General features: G+C 42.6%; 4 protein-coding genes across 6 annotated transcripts; 2 read left to right on the top strand and 2 right to left on the bottom strand.

Annotated features, from left to right (window-relative positions):
- Nucleotides 1-84: 84 nt before the first annotated feature.
- LOC128451416 (NCK-interacting protein with SH3 domain) lies at nt 85-10,761 on the bottom strand. Of its 2 annotated transcripts, none has more exons than XM_053435249.1 (13): nt 10,425-10,761; nt 9,022-9,134; nt 8,707-8,923; nt 7,706-7,781; nt 6,941-7,485; nt 5,429-5,599; nt 4,386-4,472; nt 3,125-3,263; nt 2,954-3,034; nt 2,673-2,801; nt 2,110-2,199; nt 1,816-1,988; nt 85-1,724 (listed from the first exon to the last, which is right to left on the bottom strand). In XM_053435249.1, the coding sequence occupies exons 1-13, from the start codon at nt 10,593-10,595 to the stop codon at nt 1,500-1,502; spliced, it is 2,217 nt and encodes a 738-aa protein (XP_053291224.1). In that variant the 5' UTR covers nt 10,596-10,761; the 3' UTR covers nt 85-1,499. The 2 variants fall into 2 exon arrangements, with proteins under 2 accessions (XP_053291224.1, XP_053291232.1); XM_053435257.1 differs by having other exon boundaries at nt 6,941-7,482.
- Nucleotides 10,762-10,882: 121 nt separating this feature from the next.
- On the top strand, nt 10,883-14,730 carry ndufaf3 (NADH:ubiquinone oxidoreductase complex assembly factor). The gene is made up of 5 exons (XM_053435479.1): nt 10,883-11,745; nt 13,015-13,210; nt 13,307-13,373; nt 13,775-13,875; nt 14,294-14,730. Exons 1-5 carry the CDS (start codon nt 11,657-11,659, stop codon nt 14,399-14,401), a joined length of 561 nt encoding a protein of 186 aa, XP_053291454.1. The 5' UTR covers nt 10,883-11,656; the 3' UTR covers nt 14,402-14,730.
- A 605-nt stretch (nt 14,731-15,335) lies between these two features.
- Nucleotides 15,336-20,531, bottom strand: zgc:112334 (uncharacterized protein LOC619199 homolog). Of its 2 annotated transcripts, none has more exons than XM_053435402.1 (11): nt 20,443-20,531; nt 18,564-18,671; nt 18,367-18,460; nt 18,133-18,267; nt 17,849-18,047; nt 17,614-17,745; nt 17,317-17,416; nt 17,051-17,222; nt 16,511-16,655; nt 16,353-16,407; nt 15,336-16,245 (listed from the first exon to the last, which is right to left on the bottom strand). In XM_053435402.1, exons 2-11 carry the CDS (start codon nt 18,648-18,650, stop codon nt 16,096-16,098), a joined length of 1,269 nt encoding a protein of 422 aa, XP_053291377.1. In that variant the 5' UTR covers nt 18,651-18,671; nt 20,443-20,531; the 3' UTR covers nt 15,336-16,095. The 2 variants fall into 2 exon arrangements, with proteins under 2 accessions (XP_053291377.1, XP_053291371.1); XM_053435396.1 differs by lacking the exon at nt 20,443-20,531 and adding an exon at nt 19,312-19,523.
- On the top strand, nt 20,145-24,807 carry LOC128451542 (transmembrane protein 43). Its single transcript, XM_053435413.1, has 12 exons — nt 20,145-20,301; nt 21,184-21,330; nt 21,459-21,593; nt 21,968-22,062; nt 22,164-22,213; nt 22,329-22,398; nt 22,784-22,854; nt 22,944-23,071; nt 23,184-23,258; nt 23,499-23,600; nt 23,716-23,833; nt 23,920-24,807. The coding sequence occupies exons 1-12, from the start codon at nt 20,284-20,286 to the stop codon at nt 24,120-24,122; spliced, it is 1,212 nt and encodes a 403-aa protein (XP_053291388.1). The 5' UTR covers nt 20,145-20,283; the 3' UTR covers nt 24,123-24,807.
- The last annotated feature ends 562 nt before the right edge of the window (nt 24,808-25,369 follow it).

Raw genomic sequence — 25,369 nt, 5'->3', positions numbered from 1 at the left:
TATATGAAGCATTTAATTTACATACATTATTTTTAAGGTAGAAGTTAAGATGGCAACGTGAAAACAATGATCCAATCCGACCACTTCCACTGTTAAAATATAGCTTTATTAGATTCATTATAACACAGTCAGAACAGATGTGCAGACAATGTTAGATATGCAAAGGAAACGTCCATCTCTCTCACTAACGCACCTGAAACAGAAACCAACAGTGAATGAATGAGCACTCGGACATAAATCTGATGTCCCTTCTGGATTGTGTTGTCAGACACATGTTTCAAGGAGCCATGCCAGGGACAGAAACAGAGAAGCTAAAGTGTAAGATGGGAGAACGACATCAATCACTTCATCACAGGGAGGAAAACAAGGAAAGGGTTGTGTTGCTCTTTAAGAATAAGATCACGAGGAGATAAACAAAATGCCCTGTATTGCCATGTCTTAATTTCCAGTGGGACTATGAGATGATAACCAGGAACCAATAACACTGACTGGTTAATTATTTTTGATAATAACTGCAAAACACGATTTCCCACACACATTAGTCAATACTTGGTATTTTTGCAGCGCGTTGTTAAAAGCCTTTTTGCAGCACAGTTAGGCTGAGTGTGAATGCAGCATCGCGACAAACCCCTCCGATCTGTAAACAGTCAATGACCTGTGACGCTGGAGGAGCTCAGCGTGTGTCGGTTCAGAGCCATCGACAAACGTACCAGACTGAGCCACAGGAGAGACTCAGCGTGTAGCAGCAGGTTACTCAGCTCAAAGCTTAGTAATGATATCTCACGAGTCAGAGTTTGAGCTTTTCCTAGTTGATTTAGATTTTAAATACACTGAATGAGGAAGTGGATGAAGGAGGAAGCTCTGTACTCTGTAAAGAAAATGTGGCTCTCAGTAACACACAGTAGTTTGGTCCCACTGTTAGGGAAGCACATAAAGGCTCAAAGTATTCTCACAACTATCGATTGAATATTTGAATAGAATTTCAAATCTGCCATTTCATCTCTAAACCTTCAACGTGCTCTAAAATCAGTTTGCTTTGGTAAGAATACTGTTTAGTCATAGTTACTGTTGCTTTAATTACTTTAATTTCCAAATACTTTCAGTACAGTTGGTTAATTTATAATTTTATTTGTTATCATTGTGAAGAATTTACTGTGAGAAAAGCGTCTAGTCTTGGCCTAGATTTGGCCATTTTTTTTATCTATTTGTGTCTAAACCTCAGAGTTTCCTCAACACATTTGTCATATTTTTCACTTCTTGAAGCAAACCAAATACATTTCCCTTCTTGACCAAAGACATCCTCCTTAATTCCTCATCACAGGAATGCTGGACGACGATTCCATATAAACATTGGCGAAACTGGTTTTCTTCTCCCAGCACAGTCTGGCACAGATCACATGGCGTCCCATCAAACACCAGTTCTTTTTCTTTCAAGCTTAATTGCACCTCCCTCCAGTATAGGGAGCGGACTACAGTGTGTGAGCGTGATACTGATATGGTTAGACCTGGTTCTCACTGATCTGTGGGAACTCCTTGTAGATCTGCTGCACAATGAGCTTATCCATCTGTTTCGCTGTAGCGCTCCCTTCCTCCTCTCCGGGATCTTCCTCCTCCCTGAGAATCCTCTGCAGTGCCCCCTGCAGGTCAGACAGACGGTGCTGGTGCTCCAGGTAGTCCGTCGAGCGCATTATGGAGTGCATCAGGGAAAGGTACTCCATCCTCACCTTCACAGGGAGGGATGGAGAGCAGATTGTAATGATGAGCTGTTCATGTAACAGAAATAGTATTGTGTGTGTGTGTGTGTGTGTGTCTTACCTTATCTCCAGGTGAAAGGTCAGATATTTGCCGGACGGCGATGTCAATCATCACCATCATGTCAGTGCGGTAGAAGATGTCAGCCGTCTCTCTGTCGGCAAAAACATCCTGCAGAAACTTGAGCACAGAGTGCGGTGCAGGCGGGGTGTGTTTGAACATACACACAGGGTCGTCTGGAGACGAGGGGACACAAGATGAAGAATGATGTTAAGAAGAATAAATATGAGGATGCTTCGAAAATAGACATAAAAAAAATGGAAAATATGACAAACAATGCTTTATTTATTTTTTTACCGCCTCTGTTCAGAAGCAGAAGAACTTTCTCTGAGAGGATCTTGAGATTTTTCTTCTTCACCTCCTCCATGATCACATTGTTGCTGGGAGCTGGACGACACAAACAAGCGTAAATCGTTAAACAATAAAAGTTCATCAAAACTCATTCAAAAGAGTTAAGAGGTGACGCTGTCTCTTTAACACCCCCACTCATGATAAAGTCCAGGTTTCTCTGATTGGTCAGATGGTTCACTCTGTTGTGATTGGTCAACCAATTCCAGTGCTTGAAGGAAATATTAGCGTCCGCTCTTGCTTAACCTTGATGTTAGGGGACGTGCCGGACTAGCCACTGGGCTAGCATTATGCAAATGTACAGCCGGGCCAATGAGGAGGCTTTTCATGAGCAGTGGGACTATGGGACTTTTAACACTACTGTCCTATGACATCTGCAAAAAAAGCATTTAACACACTGGAGGAAAGAGAGAAAGTGAAAAAGCATCATGTGTCTCCGTTCACTTGATCAGTTACACTTGAGCTCTTCCAGGTCAGACGGCTCAAAATGTCGGCGGTCAGCAGGGTCTCACTTGTGTGGTGCAGGTTGAAGGCCAGCAGCAGGTTGAGGAAGGTGTCGGGCAGCTGCTCTGTGGGGTCGGAGGGAAGCCCCTCCTCCACCACATCCAGCAGGAACTGAACAAAGTCTGCATTCAGGTGTTCTGAAAGGAGGGAGTGTCAGGATGACGTCTCTGTTACTGCACGCTGTACAACTTCCATGCACTCTCTAAATTAAAGTGCAATTTCATTTTTGAGAAGAGTCAACTTTCTTTTAACTGTATAACAATAATACATATATAAAGCCTCTTTATACCATAGTGATGATATGGCACCTGCTCGCCCATCGAGAAGATCATAGTCAGCACCAAAGCTGTGTAACACATCTTCTGATGCTCTGAGGAGACACAAACGCACAATAACCATGAAAGCATCTGAGTAAGTGTGTGAACAACGAGAGGAGGCAGAGACGTGTCCGGGGTTTCACCTTGTGTGTCATTCTGCAGGTCTCTGGCCAGCTCCATGGGCAGGATGGAGTTGAGCAGCGTGGAGATGAAGGCGGCGTCCAGGCTGCACATCGCCCCGAACACTTTGAGCAGCAGCAGCCGCAGTGACACGCGGAGCTCCTGCCCGGACACACGGACACAAGGGGGCAGCGATGAGCCAAACATCAACACTGACACAGTAATTACACAGACAACTGGGGCTGAAAACCACTCAGAGGGCTGCACAGAGGTTTGAAGCATTCATTGAGCAGAATGTGTAATCAGCAGTAAATATTAGTTGAATATTAATGTTGAAAAGGTTCTTAGGTAACTTAATTAAAAAGCATGACCATAAACACTGCAGCATTTTGTTTATAGAATTTTTTTCCCTGTATGGATCACATTTTAGTAACTTGTAAATATCTTTCCTCGATTCACATCTCATCTACTGTTACCACATCCATAATAATCCATAATCTAATGAAGAGGTTCAACCAGAAACTGTGCTTAGAGACCAAAATCGGACAATAGATCCCCCATCCTTTTTCAGACACATACAGTTCTTATGTCATATCAACGAATTCTTCCTATATTCCTATCCGGTCTAAGTCTTTGCAATAGAGTTCATGAGATTAATCACACCCATCCCTCCTAGAATCCGCACTGCACCACACATTCACACTCCAACGCACTGAGTCTACACAGCTACACAAACAACGTAGCCTCCAAATGCTTTTTCCAGATCCTACAAAAATAACACCTCCACCACCTCCATCATCTCCACCACCTCCCCAGCACTTAACGCTTTGCTCCTGAGACTCAAAACAACATAAGAATGCAACACTAGATCAACCGCGCTTGCACTTCCTCCAGTCCCATCCTAAAATGTTACCATATATACACAATAATCTGGAATTAGATCCCCTATCACATTGGAGCAAAAACCTCTGCTACACACTGCAAACACACTTATAAACAACTTATTGGAAGGTCAAACCTGGTTTACTAATTTGTTGTCACATCTGTCTCTTTCATCCTCTCCTCTCTAATGTTTCTGTATTTTGTTTCCTTGTTTAGTTCCCATGATTGTTTCATTTTATTTATTTTTTAACTGCATATGTTTTTATCACTCTTGTCCCAACTAGGGAAAACCTGTTCTATACTGAGTCCGGCCCACAGCTAGCAATGTTTTTTTTTTTCAATAATCTGTTGTCTTCTACTGCTAAAAATAAACTAAAATGAAATGATATAATCTTCTCTTACCATCTGGTAATATGAAACCAGAGAGATGATGCTCTCGAAGTGGTCGGCCTTGCACATCCTCTTACACACCTCTGGATCGGCATCAGTCTGAGGGGAAACAAGTAAGAGCTTTCAGCTTTTACAGCAACGATATAATAATTTCATCACAACTATGTAACTTCATAATCCGCAGACAGCCCCGGCACACTCCAGAGGATTACGGAGCTCATTAAGAACTCATCCGAACATCCCAATCCAGATCTGAGTTTTGGTCGCGACGAACTGCCAACAAAAAAAAGATTTGGCCGCCGGAGGGTTCACAGATTTGTCCTTAAACACACTGTTGGATTTGTAAAGTCGTCTGAGCCGCTGTGATCCTATCAAACATGTCTGGTATTAACAACATGACATCTGGACGGCTCCTGTGGCCACATCACAGATTCCTCCAGAGAGAAAAACTTTCTATTGATGAAACTTCTTTGAGTTATTTTTTTCAAAGCAGTTTAACAGTAAATTACTGTGCATACAAATTGTTGTACTTAATGCTTTCGTTGTGTTTTTTTGTACTTTGCAACTTCTGATATGAACAGTGACAAATAAATCACATCACTGCTGTAGTTTCATCGAAGATCCTCAAATGATTGGATTATTCTGCAGATGCTAACTGTTTTAACTCAGCTCGGTAAATCCAGTTTTTCTCATTATAGAGCTGTAACAAGGAACAATACAATAAATAAATAATAAAACAATAGACAGAGGAATCTTCGGCTCAACTAATTTCATCCTTAAGACAATCTATATTTATATATCATCTTTACCCCCAGCTGTTCTAGTTGTAGTTGATTCATTTGATTTAAATTAATTAATTAATTAAATTTCCTGTTCTATGACTTTGACTTATGCTCTTGGTTTAGCTATTTTTCAGTTTCTTATTTGTTTACTTGGTGACCTGGAATTTGTTGTTTATGTGTGTACTTGGCCATAATGTAAATGTATTTTTACAGAGTTAAAATAAAGGTTGAATAAATGAAAAATGTAGAGGTCCACAGCTCACTGAGTCGTACCAGAATCTTCAGCAGCTCCTCCAGGTAGCAGGCGATCAGCGCGTGGTCCTCGTGAAGCGCCCAGCTACGCTGCTGGGAGTCGTCACGGTGACGGGCGAGGTCACTGAAGATGACCTCCAGCCGCTGCTCGTCATGACACACCTGACCCTGCGGCAGAGCGGGACTCGAGTCCTACACAGACACAGAGACACACCCACATTCATTATAACCTGATAAACCAGTAAGATTAACTTTGATGATCCGTTCTCTGAAGTACAGTGGATGTTAACTGACATGTGGGCAATGAATTAAAGAGTGTAATCTTTAAATTGTAGTGAGGGTAAAGTTTTGGATCCAATAAAATGACCTACACCTATTTAAAATGTAAAAATACTAATTATAGTAACTTTAAAGTTACTCTAAACCAGTGTTTACATATCTTCACTTGCTTTCATACATACAGATGAAGCTGTTTACTGTAATTAATTTGACAGTAGATATAAATCAAAGCAATAACTTTTCAAATCTTTGCTTCATCAGTATTTCATTGATGGTTTTATCTCTAAATGCTCACTGAGGAGATTAGATCAGAGAGTGTTTCAGGCATAACACTTGTAAGAGGAGGTGAATACAAGCCAGCAGGAAAAGCTTTCACCGACTGCTGTTAAACGGGGAGGAAGAAACAGAAACGTCTGCCAGGAAATAATCAGCAGTTCTGTCATGCTTGGTTTGAAGCTGCAAAGAGTGAATTAAAAAACAGGAAAAGGAAATGCAGGGGACAGAATGTCCCCTGCATTTTAAAATGTCCAAAATCACCCACCACTCACTGTATAGTGACTTTGTAGTATGTCCAGATGTTATATGAAAAGAAGTGTCATGATGGTTACGTTAACTAAGCAATATCTACCATAATGCATTGTGCTTGTGTTGAATTACGAAAAATGGCAAAGAGAGGAGAGATGTGAAAACAAAACTGTGTCTGATTCAAAATGAACTTGTGGCTGAAAAAGCAACAACAACCAGGAAAAGCCTTGACATCAAATATTTTCCATTCTTTCATATGGGAAAAAGTGCTCTGTACTAGAATGGAGCTCCAACAGTCCCATTAGGAAACTTCTGCACCAAAGTGCTTACACTCATAAATAACAGCCCCCTTAACATTACAGATATCCCTATCTCACAATGTTTAAGAAATCCTGGAACCGACATAGCATCCTTTGTGGTGGTAATGATATGAACCAAACAATACTGATATGGTGTTTTTTTTCATTGTGACTACAACCATGTACTTAATGCCATAAAGAAAATAACCTGTAATATTGTCCGAAGGTGTTTTTTTCATTTTGCTGATAAATGAATTGTATTGTCCTCTACTTGAAACTCTCTACACATTCAGTATGCAGGAGTGAATGAGTGAGTGATTTCAGACAGAAACAATGACTCTGAGAAATGTCTAAGCTAAATGCAGCTGTTACTTCAAACCACACTGGTTTAGGCTCTATGATGCTGAATCCAAATGAAAACCAATCTGACCTTGCTCTCCACCAGCGTGAGGAGAACCTGCTCCAGGGCGGAGGATGCTTGAGGCAAAGTGGTCTGCAGATGGCCGACCACCACGCCCACAGCGACCCGCGACAGCTCGTAACTCAAGCTTGTGTTCTTCCGCACCAGCTCAATCAGCTCAGCCCCGATGGTCATGGGCACCGGCTCAGTGATAGTGGGGCTGCCAGGGCGGCTCTCAGCGACAGACGGGGGGGCAACCGGCCATTCGCTTTCGGGCTGGTTCTCCGCAGTGGGCTCTGAAGTGGCGGTGGGCTGGGGAGGCTGCGGCGCCGGGCTCTTCTTCACAGGAGCCGGCTGAGGAGGGGAGTCGGAGGGCAACATTTCTAAAGGCAGCGCAGTGGGCTTCACACGAGATGGCACGGGAGGAGGGGGGGTGCTGGAGACGCTTGGCAAGCTGACATCAGAGGAGACCAGGGAGGGGCAGGAGCCCGACTCCAAAGAGGTGGTGCTGATTGAGAGGGAGGGAGCAGGGGACAGGGAGAGAGAGGACACTCTGGAGGGGACATCCGGCTCTGCTGACGGAGAGAGAGAGAGAGAGAGCTCCAGTTACAGAGAGGACACAGTGAGCTAAGACTAAGAATAGAGTCTGTTTATGTAGTAAAGAGCTGAAGCAGGTAGCATCAGCTAAAAGGAGCAGGAAAACAAACACCCTGTGACTGTAACGTCTTGTAACACTGAGATATGTTGGGAATGAGCCGGAGAATCAAAACCCATGTCCATCTGCTGTCCACTAACCTGCAGGTCGACTGTTTCTCTGCTTCTCGGGGGGAGGAGGGGTGGTCGGAGCCGCACGTCGAGGCTGAGGGGGCACCTGCAGGAGGGGGGGGGGGGGGGGGGGGCACACAGACAAGGCTGGATTACCCACAGGGCAAAGCAGGCAAAAGCACAGAGACTTTTGGGTGCTCGACTCAATGCAGATTTGTAACTGAATTTTCACCAGAAAATGTTTTTATTAACTTAAACTAGCCCAGCGTTATTATTGTATAGGGCTGCAACTAACAGTTATTAGTAATAGTAATAACATGCAGATAGTTGTTAGTAACCTGACCCCAATCTACATGTGGACTTGGCCTGTGGAGTAAACCCACAATGACAAGGGGAGAACATGTAAACTCCAAACAGAAAGTACCCGATCTGGGAACCTTTTGGCTGTGAAGCGACAGCTCGGACCACTGTTCCACCCACAAGTTATTTAGATTGTTTACAAATTAATTGTATATAAAATGACAGAATATACTGTCTGTGTAATCAACAACAATCTAAAATGACAATGACATAAAGCAGCGAAAGGTGACAAATCCTGAGACTGAGGAAGATGGAGCCAGTGAACATTTGACACAGGAAATTTCCGACGTGATAAAATAAAATCCAAAAGAGCTCTCAAAGATGTTACTGGAAATCAAATAACGTATTCATCTTCTAATCACAGCTTTTGACAGTTTTAACGGTCATGATTTGTTTTATGGAAACATGAGGAATATTCATACATGTTCTGAGTTATGTTTTTAGGAGATGAAAGGATGTGGATTAGTGGATTCAAGCAGAGGAAGCTGCCGCTCCTGGTCGACATCTTACCGGCAAGGCCATGTGTGTAAAACCGTGTTGGATCAAAACTACCTCAAACCAATTAAGACACATGTTTTATTTATCAATGGAATACTTTGGCTGTGATTGCATAAGTTACAAATAGTAAATTAAAGACACCGAGAGCACTTTGAGTAAACACTGTGTGTTACCTGATACAAGCCCTGCTCTCCTTGCATATTGTCCATGCTTCCTGATAACGGCACGCTGCTGTGTCGTCCATAGTCTCGGTTAAGGCCGTTGGGTGGAGGAGGAGTGTTACTGAGAGATATTTCACTGCTGGAAGTAGGGAGGCCTTGTTTCTGAAGGGAGGAGGAGGAGGAGGAACTTCGTCGTGCCAGGGTCTCCTTCCTGTGATGGATCAACTTCCTGTGACAGAGGAGGAAAATTACGCGTGTGGAGGACACTGATTGGACGACGTCTTAGTATTAAACGTGATACATTGTACACGAGCATGTTGAACTCACTGCAGAACGTCTCGCTGCTCCAGGTTGTATTTGCCTCCATTTTTTAAGGCCACGTTGTGGATGCCTTCGATTGCTCGGTCGATGGACTGCAACACCTCATCCTGCTCTGGAGCCTGGCAGATTCAGAAAAGGAGAACACGAAGGGAGGGAGATGAACAGATCAAATATGTATTATCATGGCAGCCTGCATAATTATACAATTTTAAAGAAAACAGGAGAGAAAAGTGGCTCGGGGACATTTGTGTGTGTGTGTGACTCCAGGCGGAAACAAACTGGGGCAGTTATCTAACAAAAAACAGCCTTTTCCACCAGAGTGTTTCAGTGAGGCCTCACATTCGGCCTCATTAAACCTCCTCGGCCAATGTCATTACCAACAGGAGGCAGCATTCCTGTCTGAGCCCATGATTTTACAGAATACAAGCTCGGACTAGTTCAGTGTGAGTCTCCTCTCTGGAGAACACATGAAGTGAACAAGTCACGGACTCACATGTATCTGAGAGAAATGAAGAACAAAACCCCATTGAAAGTGAATGTAGAGAGATAGTTGAGTAATTCATATCTAAGGAGGGAACAAGATACATGAACTACCAAGCCATCAACCTGGATGCATATCTGTCCATCCACTATAGCAGCACATTGAAGACCACATATACTTTTACATGATTCAGGTCTGCTCAGCCAGTGAGCTTTCTAGAAATGACTATATATTTGTTCTTCTACAAATGGGTTAGCCTTGAACATGAGAGCCTTTTGTATGTTTTGGACCCAAGGACTTTTTTCTGTTTGCGTTGATAAAATAACAAACAAACTGGGTGTGATGGAGAGAAACTCCAAAGCTACGTGGACGAAGGTAACTACTTCCTACAATAAGAAGGTTAGTTGAGGGTCTGTAGAACTAAATGTCTTCTGTTTTTGGAGCCGTCCTCTCTCTCATACTCTGGTCTGAATCCCTCCATCCTGTCCTCTCTCCTCCTCCTGTCCTGCACCTCCTCCCTCTCTCTCACTGCAGTCGGCAGCTGCAGTGCTGCTATGCAGGAGGCCAAGTCTCTAAAATAATGCGTCTTCCCTTCCTTCCAATAATTCATGTGCTCCATGGCAAAGATGCAGAAATCAGCAGTCAGCTCCAGCAGCAGGGGCCTGCACTGCTGCAGCTGTATACACACACACACACGCGTGCGTACGTACACACACACACACACACACACACACACACACACACACACACACACACACACACACACACACACACACACACACACACACACACACACACACACACACACACACACACACACACACACGCAGGAGCCGTCTCTCTCGATCCCATCAACCCCTGATCTGCGTTTTTCCTCAGTCGCAGTTGAATTCCCTGAGACAAACAGTGAGAATCAGGCGGTTCTCACCTTGATCTTCTCGATGTACGAGGCGGGGATGTAGCCGGTTTCCCCGGAGCTGCAGCGGGACCCCAGCCACCAGTGATTGTTGCTCCTCTCCAGGATTAGGAAGCTCTCCCCGACCGCGAAGTGCAGCGAGTTGGCCTCCGCAGATCGGAAGGCGAACAGGGAGCGGTACATGCTTTATAACGACACCGGGAACGAGCTGAGAAGAGCCGGGGCGGTGTCCGGAGCGCGGCGGTGTCCGAGTGGAGTGTGCGCGGTGTCAGAGGCGGGTTAGAGCGGCTGTGGAGGCATGGCCCCGCAGGATCTCTGGCTGCTGCTGTCTATTTACAATCCAGCTCGATCATCTGACCCGGGACTGCTGCCAGTCAACACCGCAGGGGGGCGCTATCATACCTTGGACACGCCCCCCAGGCATTTTAATCAAGCACAGAGCGAAAGGGAGGATCGTTCTGTTTTATTATATGAAGGAATCCATCTTCTTAAAATGCGTTTAAATTATGAAGAATCGTCCATCTGACTCTTTACACTTTAGCTGGTGGGACTTTTCACTCAACTCTCATTAGGACCCGAGCACTGACAGGCACTGACAGACAGTGAGGCCATATTGAAATTGTAAGGATTATTTATTTTTTTAGGCATTTTTGAAGGCTCTAACATGCTCATATTCTTACCAAAATTTGCAGAAAATTCGACAGTAGTGAAAATTGACATAATTTATCAATTTTTCTAATTAATTTAACTAAATTTTTATTTAATTAAATTCGTACTTTGTTGTAAACTGGGTGTAACTCATTATGTTTATGGTCATGGGTCATGGGACAAAGTGTTCCTCTTATTTTAGTCTGTAGCTAATACATTTCATCTATAATAAATCACGGTGGAATAAGTTAAAAGTAGCAGAGATCTTTTTCCACCCCTCTACAGTATGAATAATAACAGTATTTCTCATAAATAATGCCAAACTAATGACAAGAAAAAGTGAATAAGAAACAAAAATACTAGATTAAATAAAATTAACAAAAATCAAATAAAGATAACTTCATACAAATGCAAAGTTTCAGAATCCTGTATATTCAGTCCATAACTATTTAACACATCGGAATTGCTTTCTTCTTCTTTAATCCTCTGGACGTGGAGCTCGATTATTCGTTATACAACACCGGAAACGAGCGGCTGGTGTCACACTGAACTCTGCCCCCCCTGTGTGTGGGACAACGCCGATTGATTCCGCCAAAATGTCGACCGCTGTGCTCTGTTCCAGAGTCCTTCAGAGAGCTACACATGGGTTCGTCTTCTCCTCCAGGGCTGTGCCCGCCTCCTCCAGGTATGATGGGCTTTTACGTTCAGGATTCATCATTCATTCAGGAGGAAGAGAACTAAGTGTTTGGTTAAGGAAGTCATATAATCTGACGTCTCTCAGACTGTGAGGCGACCACATTAAAAAGTCATGTTACCAAACGTTGGGTCAGTTATATGAAGCTGAGCTAATGTTGTATTTAAAGAGACAGAAGCGCTGCTCATTCTAACTGAGTCCAGTCACAGTCCTGTTGCGATATATAACTGAATGAAGACAAGAGCTTAAACCATCATTTTCACTGTCGATTAATCACGCCATCATTTATTATATAATTTGTATTTCCTGACTAATAATTAGGTGTAAAAATTACAGCGAACTGTGAGGCTGAAATCCGGGCATCCTCTGAAATAGTGAATTTATCGGTTTACATTGGTGGAAGATATGTAAACAACTGAAAAACAAAACTACATGCTAACAACATATAATACAATAAAAAATCTATTAATTCAATATTATTCATTTTTGTTATTTCCATTTGAGGGTTCTGTCTGACTGATTATCATTTTTTTTTCCACTTAAAACAAATAGCAGCAGCTATTTTACCTGCAGTTCACAAAAGCTTGCAGTTTACACACACACACACACACACACACACACACACACACACACACACACACACACACACACATACACACACTTATCTTAAGACATGTCTGTTATTATTCTATTATTGTTCTATTATTTAAACAGTTTGTATACTATATATAAACTGGTATAGTACTTCATCATAACTCCCAGGATTCCCATTTGGAACAAGCTCTGTCACTCAACCTCTCTGGCTCCATCTTGTGGAGTTAAGCACAACATCCACACTTTCTTCTGGCCATGTCGCCTCATTGCTGAAATCTGCTGCAGCTCTTCAGACAAGCAGGAATGTTTGGTTCATGTCCGTCTTGGCTCCTCCTCAATCGTCCTTCCTGCAGTCACAGCCCCGAAGCGTTTGGCTGTCAGCCTCCTCAGTAGGTTGGCATCAGATCTATGGCTTTTCAACTGGGCCATATGGCAGCAGCTCAGCAGTGCAGCCTGTTTCTGTGAAATGCAAAGAGATGGAGAATACAGAGATAAGAAAAGTGCAATAGACACGTAACTACATAGAGCGTTTAACGACCATAGTTTACCTACAAAACTCTTTGTAACAATGATAAAAATAATAACAATAAACAACAGAAAACGATCAGCCTTCTGCACTTAAAAATCTTATCAGTCCTAACCGAGTTTCCCTTTCTTTCATTCCAGCCCATTTCTGTGTCGTGCTCATAGACTGGGGCCCAGTGATGATGAGATGTACCAACGCACCACAGTGTCCGTCATGCAGAAGGAGCCGGGCAGTGGGGTCATGATCCAAAGCTACAGCTCCGGAGGGTTTAACATCGATGGTAATCGAGTGTTTGGACCCTGTGCTGTGCTGCCTCCTGCGATCCTGCAGTGGAACGTGAGAGGAACAACTTTACAGCCCCATGTGCTGCTTTGTGGGTCTTTTTAAACAACCTTCTGTGTTTCTTATGACCTTAAATCTCTGTTTCTGCAGGTTGGCAGTCATAAAGACATCACAGAGGAAAGTGTATCGCTCTTCCACATGCTGGAACCAAGAATAGGTAAAAAAAATAAAATAACAGCAGGCCAACATATGGAGAAATGAATGTGTCTTTATGGTACACTTCGATGACCTTTGACATTACAGATATGTGGAAACATTCTTATGAAGTAAGTGTTCTGTTGATTATGGTGGAGATCGATATTCTAAATCTTGGGTAAAAAATCTCCTATAGATGTGTAACCGTGTGTAAATCTGGTGATTGGGGGAGTCTCAGAATATTATTTACATAATGTTCATATTATCAAGACATTAAGCAAACCCTTGTGCTCTGTATGAAGGCTTCTACATGCAGTTATTTGAAATGTTCCTTGATTTCATCACTCATCTAGTTTCATATCATTTATATTTACTTTCCGGATGCATGTCAGTTGACTTAATTTCTTCCTGTCGTCTATTCAGAGATCCTTGTTCTGGGAACCGGCGCACGGCTTGAACGAATCAATCCCTCAGTCCTCGCTCTACTCAAGAGGAAGGGCATCGCTGTGGAGGTGCAAGATACGGTAAAGTAGAGCAAGCATATAGGATGAGAGACTAACAATAACAAAGAGGAACAAAGGCCTTTTGGGACCGGGAACTAACTTCTGCCCTCAGAGACAAGGTCACAAGGGGACATCTCTCAGTGTGTCACGTCCCACCATCTTCATATGTGTCTCCTGTGAAGTCACATTGTGAATAGATCTAACTTTGCCACATGCAAATAGACATGTAAATCATCTCTATTCACAAAGACCAGATGAACAGTCCGACTATACAGGTGCTTGTGTGTGCGTGCGTGCCTGTGTGTGTGTGTGTGTGTGTGTATTGTTTGGTCTTTGTGAACGAACAGACTTGTGTCTGGACGGATGTTGAGAGGAGGTGTGAACAAGTCCAAAGACATCGAGGTTGACCTAATTGTCCTCTTTTTTTTGTGTTACTCAGCCGAACGCATGTGCAACCTTCAACTTCCTGACCAGTGAGCGGAGAGTGGCTGCTGCTGGACTGATCCCTCCACCTGTCAGCACTGCCCTGGAATTAACACAGGAGTAAGTCCTGTGAACTCCTTCAGTATCAGATGGTGCAGCCTGTGGGATGGTTGTTCCTCTGCACAAAGCTCCAACAGGAGACAAACCTTCACCTCTGATGTTTGGTTAGAACAGTTATTGTACAGATTCATAAGTTAAGAGCAGCCCCCTGTGTACACATGTGTATATAATTGAGGACACAAATGCCGCAGAATTAGACCTGAATACAGTTCACCTGCGTTACTATGTAGAAAATATTATTTGTATAAATGATTTATTTGAAGTGTCACATTTAGCAATAACTCAAATATCATGTATTTTATGTATTTTCATGCATAAATGTATAAGACCATATACAGTGTGCTGTACTTTTTTTCTTTTTAAATAGACGCAATGAAGAGTAGTGCAGCAGATAAAGAGAATCGGTACAGTAACATATTCTTGTCTGTGAATATGTTCCAGTCGTGTGCCCCGAGGTGTTGGTGGCGACTGTCCTTCATTTGGTTAAGCCTCTTATATCTGTGCGTATGTGTGTCCTCTGTCTCCTGCAGCGCTCACAAGCTGCCCGTGTGCAAGCAAGTGACTTAATTCACTGGCTTTGTCCTTCTCTCACATAAGCTCCACAAATCCTCTAACATCGATGTGATTCATATCTATGCTCTGCCACTGGTTTAAATCCCTGTCGATCACATGCAGGGCGGTGCTTGATTACGTTTACCTGCTGCTGCTGCTGGATAACACAAGCATTGATTGAAGCTTAAAGGACCCATCCATCCTTTATCTAGACTGCTTATCCTTTAGGGGTCACGAGGGGGGCAATCCTAGCTGAGTTTGGGCGAGAGGCGAGGGAGACGTCTAGTAGGTCGGCAGCCGACCACAGGGTTAACAAACAGAGACTTACTTACATTCACACACACGGACAATTTAGAGTCTTCAAATGAGATTCAAGATTCCAAGATTCCTTTATTGGTCTCACACACATGCGCAGAAACACTACAAGCAAAATAGGGGAAATGTGTCCTCTGCTTTTGACCCATCCGTGTGAACACAGCAGGACACAACACACACAGTGAACACACACAGTGAACACACACAGTGAACACACACAGTGAACACACACAGAGCAGTGGGCAGCTGTGGACGGAGCCCGAGGAGCAGTTGTTTGGGGAGTAAGGTGCCTTGCTCAGGGGCACTTAGACAGTGGGGTAGGGAGAGTCCTCTTGGACTTGAACACATCCAAGTAACCTTATTCCTCTGCATGTCTTTGGAAACAAAACCCAGACAAATGCCACACCTTGGTTCAGCTGAACCAGGATCCAAACAAAGAATCTTCTCACATTGAGGTGACAGTGCTTTCCTCTAAAAGAAAAAGCTATTTCCGGTCAAACTGACAGGAAATACTGTTGGTTTGATGTGAATATCTGAAAGACTATCCACTGTGCTCACAATTTAGTGCTATGAATAATGTGGCAAACAATTGTAGTGATGGTTACACACTGTCATACAGCAACAAAAACACAAATTCACAAGAATGTGACCTCAAAATAATAGACAAATAAAAAATTCCAAACTTTTTGTCAACATTGTATTATTTTACAGATTATGACAAAAGGTAGATTTTACACCAAACAAACTGTAAAAAGACATACAGCATTTAAATCCCACAAACAATCCAGTCTACATGCTACTGGAAACCCTCTGGCCTCTGCTCTGCCTCTGTCAGTCCATGTCGTCAGAGGTTTGTGACCGGTGTCTCTGTGATCCTCCGATGCAGAGCTCTGCTCCTGTGATGCGCCGGTACAGATCTGCGATGTCTTCACTTTCAGTCTCAAAGTGGTTGGTTGCATCATGTGAGCGGGACACAAATATCTAGTGAGTAAAGAGAGAGGGAGGATCTGTTACAAACACATGGGTCCACCACACTCCATATTCTTATTTATCATTTGTTTGTTTGTTTTTCTTTTCCCCGTCATCACCTGACTATTCTTTCCATCTTCGTTGGGAACTAGCAGGTTTCTGATTGACACAAATCTAGATTCAAAGTTTGGACAGAAAATACCGTTAATCAAATATTGATCAAAATGTCATTTTACTTACAAACGTAAAGAGAGTATACAAACAATTTGTCACTAACTTTTGCATGATGGGCTCGAGAAGATCCAGGCCGGGCTGCACCTCCTCCTCTGGGTTGCTGGTCTCTGAGGTCGTGCTCACTGTGGCGATGTACATCCCATCTGAAGCCACATTGTGGGTGAAGGACACCACAGATATGTAAACATCTGCATGGGAAATCAGAGGAGTAGTTCATGCATTAGTGTGATCATATATTAAGAAAATTGGATTTAGCATTAATCATTTCTTAATAAAAAACAGGAATAATAAAAGTTCTGGCGGGCTGACATACAAATGACTGGAAAATATGGTGAAGCAGCTTCATGTTGATGGCACCAAAGGTTTGGAACAAACTCCCAGATTATGAGACATTTAAAAAACTTCTCAAATCCAATTTTTATGATCTTGTTTTCAATCAACTATTTGTCATACATACATTTTTGTAACACTTTTTACTGTCTTAAAATGTCATTTATGTTTTCAGGTCAAACACTTTGAACAGAATACCACGTTTCTAATTCTTATTCAAAACAAACTTGTAAAATCAAAACAAACATGATACCTGATTTCCTGTTGAGTTGAGCTTGCGGGATGATGATTTGACATGAATTGGCCTCTTGGGTGTTTTTAACTGGATGATTCAATAAACAGATGACACGTATGACACGACCCACTTTCCTCACCCGGGTGGGAACATAGCTGGGATCACAGATCAGCTGTTTACAGTGGAACAGCTGTTACGCAGTGAAAGAGAGACAAATTTCACTTAATACACAATCATGCCACATGGATACTTTTTCCCCTTGTATTGACTACTATCTACCTTACCTTCCCCTCCGATTTCACAGCTTTTACTTTGCCGTTGTCCATCACAATCTCATCCACTGGTCTGTTCAACAGGAAAGTTCCTCCGTACTCTGCGCTCAGTCTGAAACACACAGACAGGATGGGAAATGTCAACGAAACATAATGGCACTGTTTTTAGATGCCAGTGTAAATCCCATTTACTAAAGGGCCGGCCTCTTAGAACCCATGTCACTGTCAGATTGCTAACAGCTGTTAGATTGTAATGGGAAGCTCTTCCTGAATAAAATATAATGCTCATAAGTAGAGTGTGAGTATAACCTGGCAAATCCCTGAGGCAGCTCTCCCAGCCCATACACTGGGTAGAGGTATGGACTGGTTTTGTGACGAGACAGAGACTCGGAGTACAACCGGATCCGTCTGATGGTCTCTACACAGGGCTGGTCCAGGTAACTGCAGGGACACCAGGTGAGGGTAGAATGGGATCAGACAGGTTTTGACTTCAAGGATCATCTGTCATCATCTGGGGAATATAAAGCAGGTCCCTGGGACTGACCTGTCACTGCTTTGTAAGGCAATGGCGTGACCCGTGAATTCCATCACATCTACTCCCAGGTCGAAGCGGCAGAAAAGGTCCCGTGTGGTCATTTTGTTTGGGTTCATATCTTGGAAGGTGCGAGGTTTTCGCTCGTCAAAGTTGAGGGCGAAGAGCAACAGCTTCCTGAACCTTCTCTTGTCGAACATGCCCATCAGGTCTGAAACAGTGTGTTGATTGTTGACATTATCCAACAGAATAATAAATGAGCTCAAAAAAATAACAAAAACGGGGCAATGAGATACCTGAAGCTTGGGCATCTTCCTCAGTGGCTGGGACTTTGTGCACTTTTCCTGCTTTGTATATAAAGCTGCCTTCAACGACCTTGAAGTCCACATAGCGAGTGACCTCAGTGTGCACCAAGATTTTCACCAGCTGACCTGCAATGCAAACAGACACTACACTTATTTACACCAAAACAGCGCAAACAAAATGTTCTGCACAATTCCAACTCCAGATGGATAATACTGAGCTCTCACCATTGCCCAGAAAGAATTTGGGGATGAGGTCAATGTTCCACTCTTTCCCAAGGCCCATGGCCGTAGGACCTGGAAGCTTGAACTTCCTGTACAGCTGTAAACGTAGAAACACACTGGATAATGAACACCACAGATCTGACAGCTGTCTGAAACGGTGTGTGTGTGTCTGCATGTGTTGCTGTTTTGTGTGATCACACCTCTTCAAGGGGAGAAATTGAGGCGCTCTCTCCTCCATAGTAGGGATTTCTGTCAATGTGAAGAACTTTTTTCCCACTTTGAGACATCAAACCAGAGATGACACATTCCTAAGACAGAGAGGGAAGCTGTTAGTTAGTGGGTCAAACGCTGTCAGAACTAGAATCACACTCATACCTCCACCCAGCCCCAGCAGTTCCCTTTAATTAAATTAAGCTGCATTAGATTTTACAAGCTCTTGGATCTGTAAATCGAAAAACGCTCCAATTATTACAAAGTTAAAGAAAGCGGGGGGAAAAATCCCCGATCGGTCCCCTGATCCCGACCTGCCCTCAAATTTAATTGGTTCCTTTCTTCCGCAAGTTTGTGGTGTTCACTTTGTTTTTTGTGTAATTTTGCTCACAAACAAACAAAGACATTTTACAAATAGAAAAACTTAATGGTTAATTATACTATCAAGAGTAACTGACTATCAATAGAAACTGATGAATCAGTATATTTTGCAGCACCGATGTAAATATGTCTCTCTGCATTTGAGCTTTAAAAGTTATGATAAAATTACCATTCACACTTATCACAGCACAATCAAATCTAGCCACCAAAAGACACTTTATAATTAACTCAATTACTGTCAGATATTATGCTTTGAAGGGGATGTCTGAGCAGATCAACCCCAATAACTGACACACTGATTGTTTACCTCATGTGACTCAGATACGTATATTACAATTATAATGCAAGTTTTCTTACCTTGAGACCAGTTCCCAGCACTATTACATCATATTCCTGCATCTTAACACTCACTGGGTCAAAGTGAATGCACCCTGCATTAGTGTGTACGTATAATTATTTGTGTGCATGTGGATATTTGCATCGTGTGTTTGTGCACAGAGAGACCTAAGTATTATGTTGATAGGTGCTTTGTCTTCCCTTTTGCAATAATCCTCTTAAGATGAACATATCTAGGGAGAGAGAGAGAGAGAGAGAGAGAGAGAGAGAGAGAGAGAGAGAGAGAGAGAGAGAGAGAGAGAGAGAGAGAGAGAGAGAGTGTGGGTGTGTGTAAGTGAGTGTGAGTGTGCGTGTGCGGGCGTGGACGTGGATGTCAGTGTGCATGAGAGAGATAAAGAGAGTGTGTGCGTGAACATGCTTTTGTGTCTGTAAGTGGCACTTGAAATATCTAGTAAATGTATATAATGTATGTACAGCAGCAAACATACTCGAAGTATAAAAGAAAAAGTAGTAAAATATGTCAAACGAGTGGTATATTTACAATGTTATGTTACTTTAATTGAACAATGTAGATTTTATGTATTATATCTTTAATGAAAACTTATATGTAAATATGTTTTGTAGTGGAATGTGAAATGTGCAATGTTCTTCAACTAAAAGTGCAAATGTTCATGAATTCAACGTTTTTAAATTAAGTATCATTCGTTTCACTGATATTTCATCAGTAACTTCCCTGACTGACCTGCTACAAAAACTACATTACCCATGATAACATGAGAGGAATATGTAGCGCTTGTTATTGTCACCAGAGTATCTCAATGGGTGGAATTCAAAATTCGTGCCATGTGCCTCTTTCTCCGCCTCCCCCGAGCCGGTTCCGGGACACGATGTGCGGAGATGAAGCGCACCTTGAGTCCCAGTGTTTAGTTTGTAGTCGCATCTTCGTTTCCTCAAACTTCCCAGTTTGATTGAGGAGGAGAATAGAACCCAGACATGTCTCCATCACAGACAGTAAGTGACTCAGCCACACCGGGTTAGTTTCACCTAACCTGGACTCAACCAGCCGTAACAGCGGAGGTTTGTCACCTAGTTAACAATTAGCACCTCAACTACCTTCACCTTCACTTTACACAGTAACGTGTGGCTGCTAACCTCGTTAACTAGTTCCCCTGACTCCTCAATGTCTTCATGTTAAAAGTGTCACGTCACAGCAAGCTCGTTTTATTCGTTGAAACGTGTAGATGAAGCGAGGAAGTCAAATTTAGCTCGAGGACAGAAGAGGCGTGTCATGTGTCCACGCCTGTAATGTTAGCTAGCTAACTTTACAGTGACACGCTGCTGTCACTGGTGCTGGTGTGTGGGGTCACTGGTCAGTCAGATGAAATGAGCCTAATGCACAATGGACCTCACTCATGGTTCACTGCAGATTTCCTGATCTGTTTGAAACTATCTGAGAGTTATTACAATTGTTTGGGGGATAAATTATGTAATTAGATGAAATAACAGTGAGAACCGAAAGTTAAACCAAGTGCATTTAGTTTAGTTTCATTATACATATCCACCATGAGGTAAAGAATCTCCTGACGGTTTGTGTTGTGTAAAAGTTGTTTGACTGAATCAAAAACAGTCTCATTGCGTCAGTTCAAGATCATGAATTGTGAAATGTTATCATTCATATGATAAGTTATTTAAATGTATTGTGACACACAGTGGTTGGCTGTCGAGAAATATTTCACTTGTTCCTTTTGTGGAGTCAAATCTGAATCCTTAATCCAGAATAATCTCACCTTTTGTGGATTTGTAAACGATAGATCTTCAGTCCTCAAGTGGCCAAGTATTGTTTCAGATCTTTGCAGATATTAAACTTTATTTGTTGTTGTGTGTTTGTGTCAGTTTTCAGGTACAGAGCCAAACCAGCACAAGCGTGTATCCGTTAAATCCAATCCTGGATTCTTAGAGCGACTGAGCGAAACTGCAGGAGGAACCGTTTTTGGCATCGGATTGTTTTTTCTCTCAATTTATATTCTCTTTACCAATGAGGTAAGAACCACTGACTCACCGTAAGAAGCTGCATTTAATGCATCCTATCAAGAGCAACGCCGTTACACAGGTTAGAGTCCCACCTGACTAACATGGTGCATGTTCTCTGTAACTGCCTCCCTCTTCAGGGACGAACTCTGCAAACAGCGTCCTCTCTGGATGAAGGTCTGTCTCAGGTCGTGGAGCTGGGGCCCTACCTCAGCCTGGAGCTGCAGAACAACAACCGTCTAGTTCACCTGTCTGCTCAGCTGCACACTGCAGAGGTAGGTTGTACCTAATTAGTCAAAGAAAAGTTTTGTATTTAACTAGTATTTTTTTTAATATTGCAGATCTGTGTTATTTTTGCCTGGGGGAGTGTTGCTATTCAGACATATGACTGTCTGCCCATTAAACGAGATCTCCAGTGAAAAAACAAAAACCGAAAAATAACTTGTATTGATATCTGTGTCAGCCTAAAATTCCAGAACTAGATAAGCTGATACTGAAGTACAGGGTGGGGTGTAGGCAGCTTTGTTAAATGTTAAATGTGACAAAAAACTGCCAATTCCAAAATAGGTTTAATTTGTAAGCGACACTCAAGCGATGCATAAAACGTTTACTTCAAGTAAAGTTACATGATGTACTTGTGTTTGTGTAGCCCCTTTATGACCCCAACTACAGAGTGGTGGTGCAGGCGGTGAAGCTGCAGAGGCAGGTGGAGATGTATCAGTGGGTGGAGAACCGGGAGAGCAGGTGAGTCTGTTGTCTGCGTGTCAACACTCGGGTGAGGTCAGGTGTAAAAATGTTGGCTTGGATACAGAATAATCTCTGACTGAAGAGGTGACTGATTTCAGGGATTACCAAGAGGACGGAGAAAGCAAAACTGAGACGACGTACAGCTACAGTGAGTTCATTTTAAATTTATTACCTTTTTGTCTTTGTGACCAACTTGGCCCTTCTTTACTCTGAGCACATTTTGTGATATGCCATGTGACGCACTGTGGCTCCTCTGTCTTCAGACACTGAGTGGAAATCAGAGCTGGTCAGCAGTCGCCATTTTGACAAAGAAATTGGTCACCAGAATCCAAGGTACCCTGACACTTCTCAGTTATTGAAAATAATTTGGGTGATGTTGTTATCAAACTTACAAAGAGATGTAATTGACCATAAACGTAATCATAAATAACTATGAATAAAAATAATTGAACCAAATGTTTAGAATTTGAATTGAGAAAAAGGAAATAATTTGGTCACGTAAAATGTAAACGTAATTACTCATCTTTTCTGATTTGTTTTCATATTTCATATCCTCAAACATAGACACAGATAACATTTTGTCGGTGAAAGGCTCATGTTGGCCAATAATATCATAGCCAAATAAATTTGGTCCGGATCTGTTTATTAGATTATTTTGACATCTGTGGAATCTAAAACAATTTCTGTTACCTCATCTTTAACTTAACCTTTCCTTCAGTGCCATGGCGGTTGAGAGTGTGACAGTGGTGGCTCCTGAAGTCCGAGTCGGGCCTCTCGTTCTGTCTAAAGGTATCTCCTTCATCTAAACAACCTGATGTAAACACTGACATTTTTCAGCATTTGTTACGTTTGTCAGACTGTCACTCTTTCATCCTCAGGCCTGGTGGAGCAGATCCAGAACTTCCAGACTCTGAGTTTGATTGAATTTTCTGCCTTGAGCTTGGACAGTTTTCTCACCGTCTATGATGATTATTTCTATCACAATCAAAACCCGCGCAGACCGGAGGTGAGTATCTTGAGGTGAACCTCTACCGACAGTGCTGGCCCCTTCGGTCATTATGTGTCCCCTACTGGCACATTTAATGAGTTGTTGTTGTTTGTTTGGTTTTATTCATGAGGTCGGAGACGTGCGTGTGAGATTCTCGTACGCTGGACTGAGCGGTGAGACGTCCCCACTGGGCCCGGCTCAAACTGTGAGTGATGCAGATAACCTGGTTGATAGTCATCACTATCTGACTTGGCAGTAGATGATGTTCTTTAAACAGTTTCTGTGTGCTGGTATTTGAAACAATCAAAACTCTACTGTTTAATTCCTTCATAAGAAGCATCAAAATCCATCTGTGACAAATGAAGTAAACTAGTGCTGAGACAATAGGTCTATTAGTGGAATATTTGGTCAAAAGAAAATTAAGTAACAACAACCTTATTTTCAGGTCAGCATCGTGGCCATGCAGCGAGGGGAGCAGCTGATGCCTTTTAAAACCAAGTCAGGAGACACGCTGGAGATCCTGTACCTGGAGGATCTCTCTGCAGAGGTCACTGTGGACTCCCTTCTTCACTGCTATTGTTCTGGGAAAAAAATGTCCTATGTAGGTTAAGTGTGTGGTTCTCCAACACGTGGTCTTGATGCAGTTCTTTCGTTGTCTCCAGGAAATTTTTTCGAAAGAGCACCAGCACAACAGTTTGAAGACTTGGGGTCTCAGGGCTGCAGGATGGGCTCTCATGTTTCTCAGTATTCAGTTGACCATGCGCATCATCTACACACTGGGTAAACTAATACTGCAGCACTGTCAATGATCATTGAAGTCACGTCTGGGTCTGTCCTTCATGTTCCTGTGTGTCTTGTGCCTGCAGTGGACTGGGTTCCTGTTCTCAGAGAGCTGGTGTCCGTGGGGCTGAAGATCTTTGCCCTGTGTGTCTCCTGCTCTTTGTCTCTTCTCACCATCGGAGTAGGTTGGTTTTTTTACCGACCATTAGTGACAGTGGCTCTGGGAGCGCTGGCTCTGGTCCCAGTGTTTCTTGCCCGCTCAGGACTTCTTACCAAGAAGAACAACTGACTCTTGAGGTGATGATTGTCAGAGCACTTCCTGATCGTAACGGTACTGAGGCAAACTGCATAGGATGGACTTCTTAGGTTAAACAAACCAAAAATGTATCTAGTGTTCAAATTTATTAGAAAATGTCAGGCCCCATGTCTCACCCTGATATTAAAAGAGATCACCTAAACCACTTCCTGTCAGACACAAGCTGTTAGTCGTTGCCTTTTAGATATATTGTTATCAGTTGTGGCCTTTCACTAGTCATCCACTCATAAAGTTCCTCAGCGTGATCTTCTACAACATAAAATCACTGCAGTGTCATTTTGACTTTAAAGACCCAGTTGTCAGTTTGTTAGGTACACTGAGTGGCACTGTAGTCCCAATGCAGTCCCATACAGAACATTTCATGGTGTTGGATTGTATTAGTTTTAACTTGGTGTACCTAATAAACTGCTTCACTTGTTTCCTTATGCAATATGTTATCCTTCATGTCCATTATATTATACTTTTTGCATTGTCAGGGATTTGTTCTGCAGTTGAAAAACAAAGAAATAAAAGGTAAATCGTGAACACAATTTACATATTTTTCATTTGTGATGAATGTCACTGTCTGATCTAATTTCGGCACCAAAGTTGGGATCTGCTATTTTGTTTTCTAGTTTGTATTAAGCATGTGTTAAATAAATGACTTCTGAGTCCTGTTTTCTATTGTTTTTTTCTAAATGTCAGTTTTTATAACGTTACTCTGCACGAATGATCTGTGGAGAAAGGTATTTTCTCCCATGTATGCTTAGTGTATATAATAGAAGTGACACTAGATCTGATTGTGTTGCAAGTCGATTTAGCGCAGCAGCACACAAGCTAAGAAGTTAAAACTTGAACAATAAGGACTTATCACCCGAGAGCACTGAGAAGTGTATGTTAAATCACTCAATACATGTTCTGGTCTTAAGGATCAGTACAGATATTTCCCAACTTGAACGAGACATTGGAGATCATCCTCAAAACTGAGATTGTCGTGGGGGCTATGGCTGAGCGGTAGAGCGATCCCCTCCAACCGGAAGGTCGACAGCTCGAATCCCAGCCAACGCCAAAGCGTCCATGGGCAACACTGAACCCCGAGTGGCCCCTCACAGGCACTAATCGGACGTAGCTTTGGATAAAAGCGCCAGCTAAATGACATGTGATGTATTAATCCAAAATGACCACAAGTCTCCTTGAGCTTTCGGTGCAGTTTACACAGGACTGTGATGCCAATTCCGAAA

This window comes from Pleuronectes platessa, chromosome 2 (assembly GCF_947347685.1).
Source record: "Pleuronectes platessa chromosome 2, fPlePla1.1, whole genome shotgun sequence".
Lineage (NCBI taxonomy): Eukaryota > Metazoa > Chordata > Actinopteri > Pleuronectiformes > Pleuronectidae > Pleuronectes > Pleuronectes platessa.
This window is presented reverse-complemented; position numbering and strand designations above follow the sequence as displayed.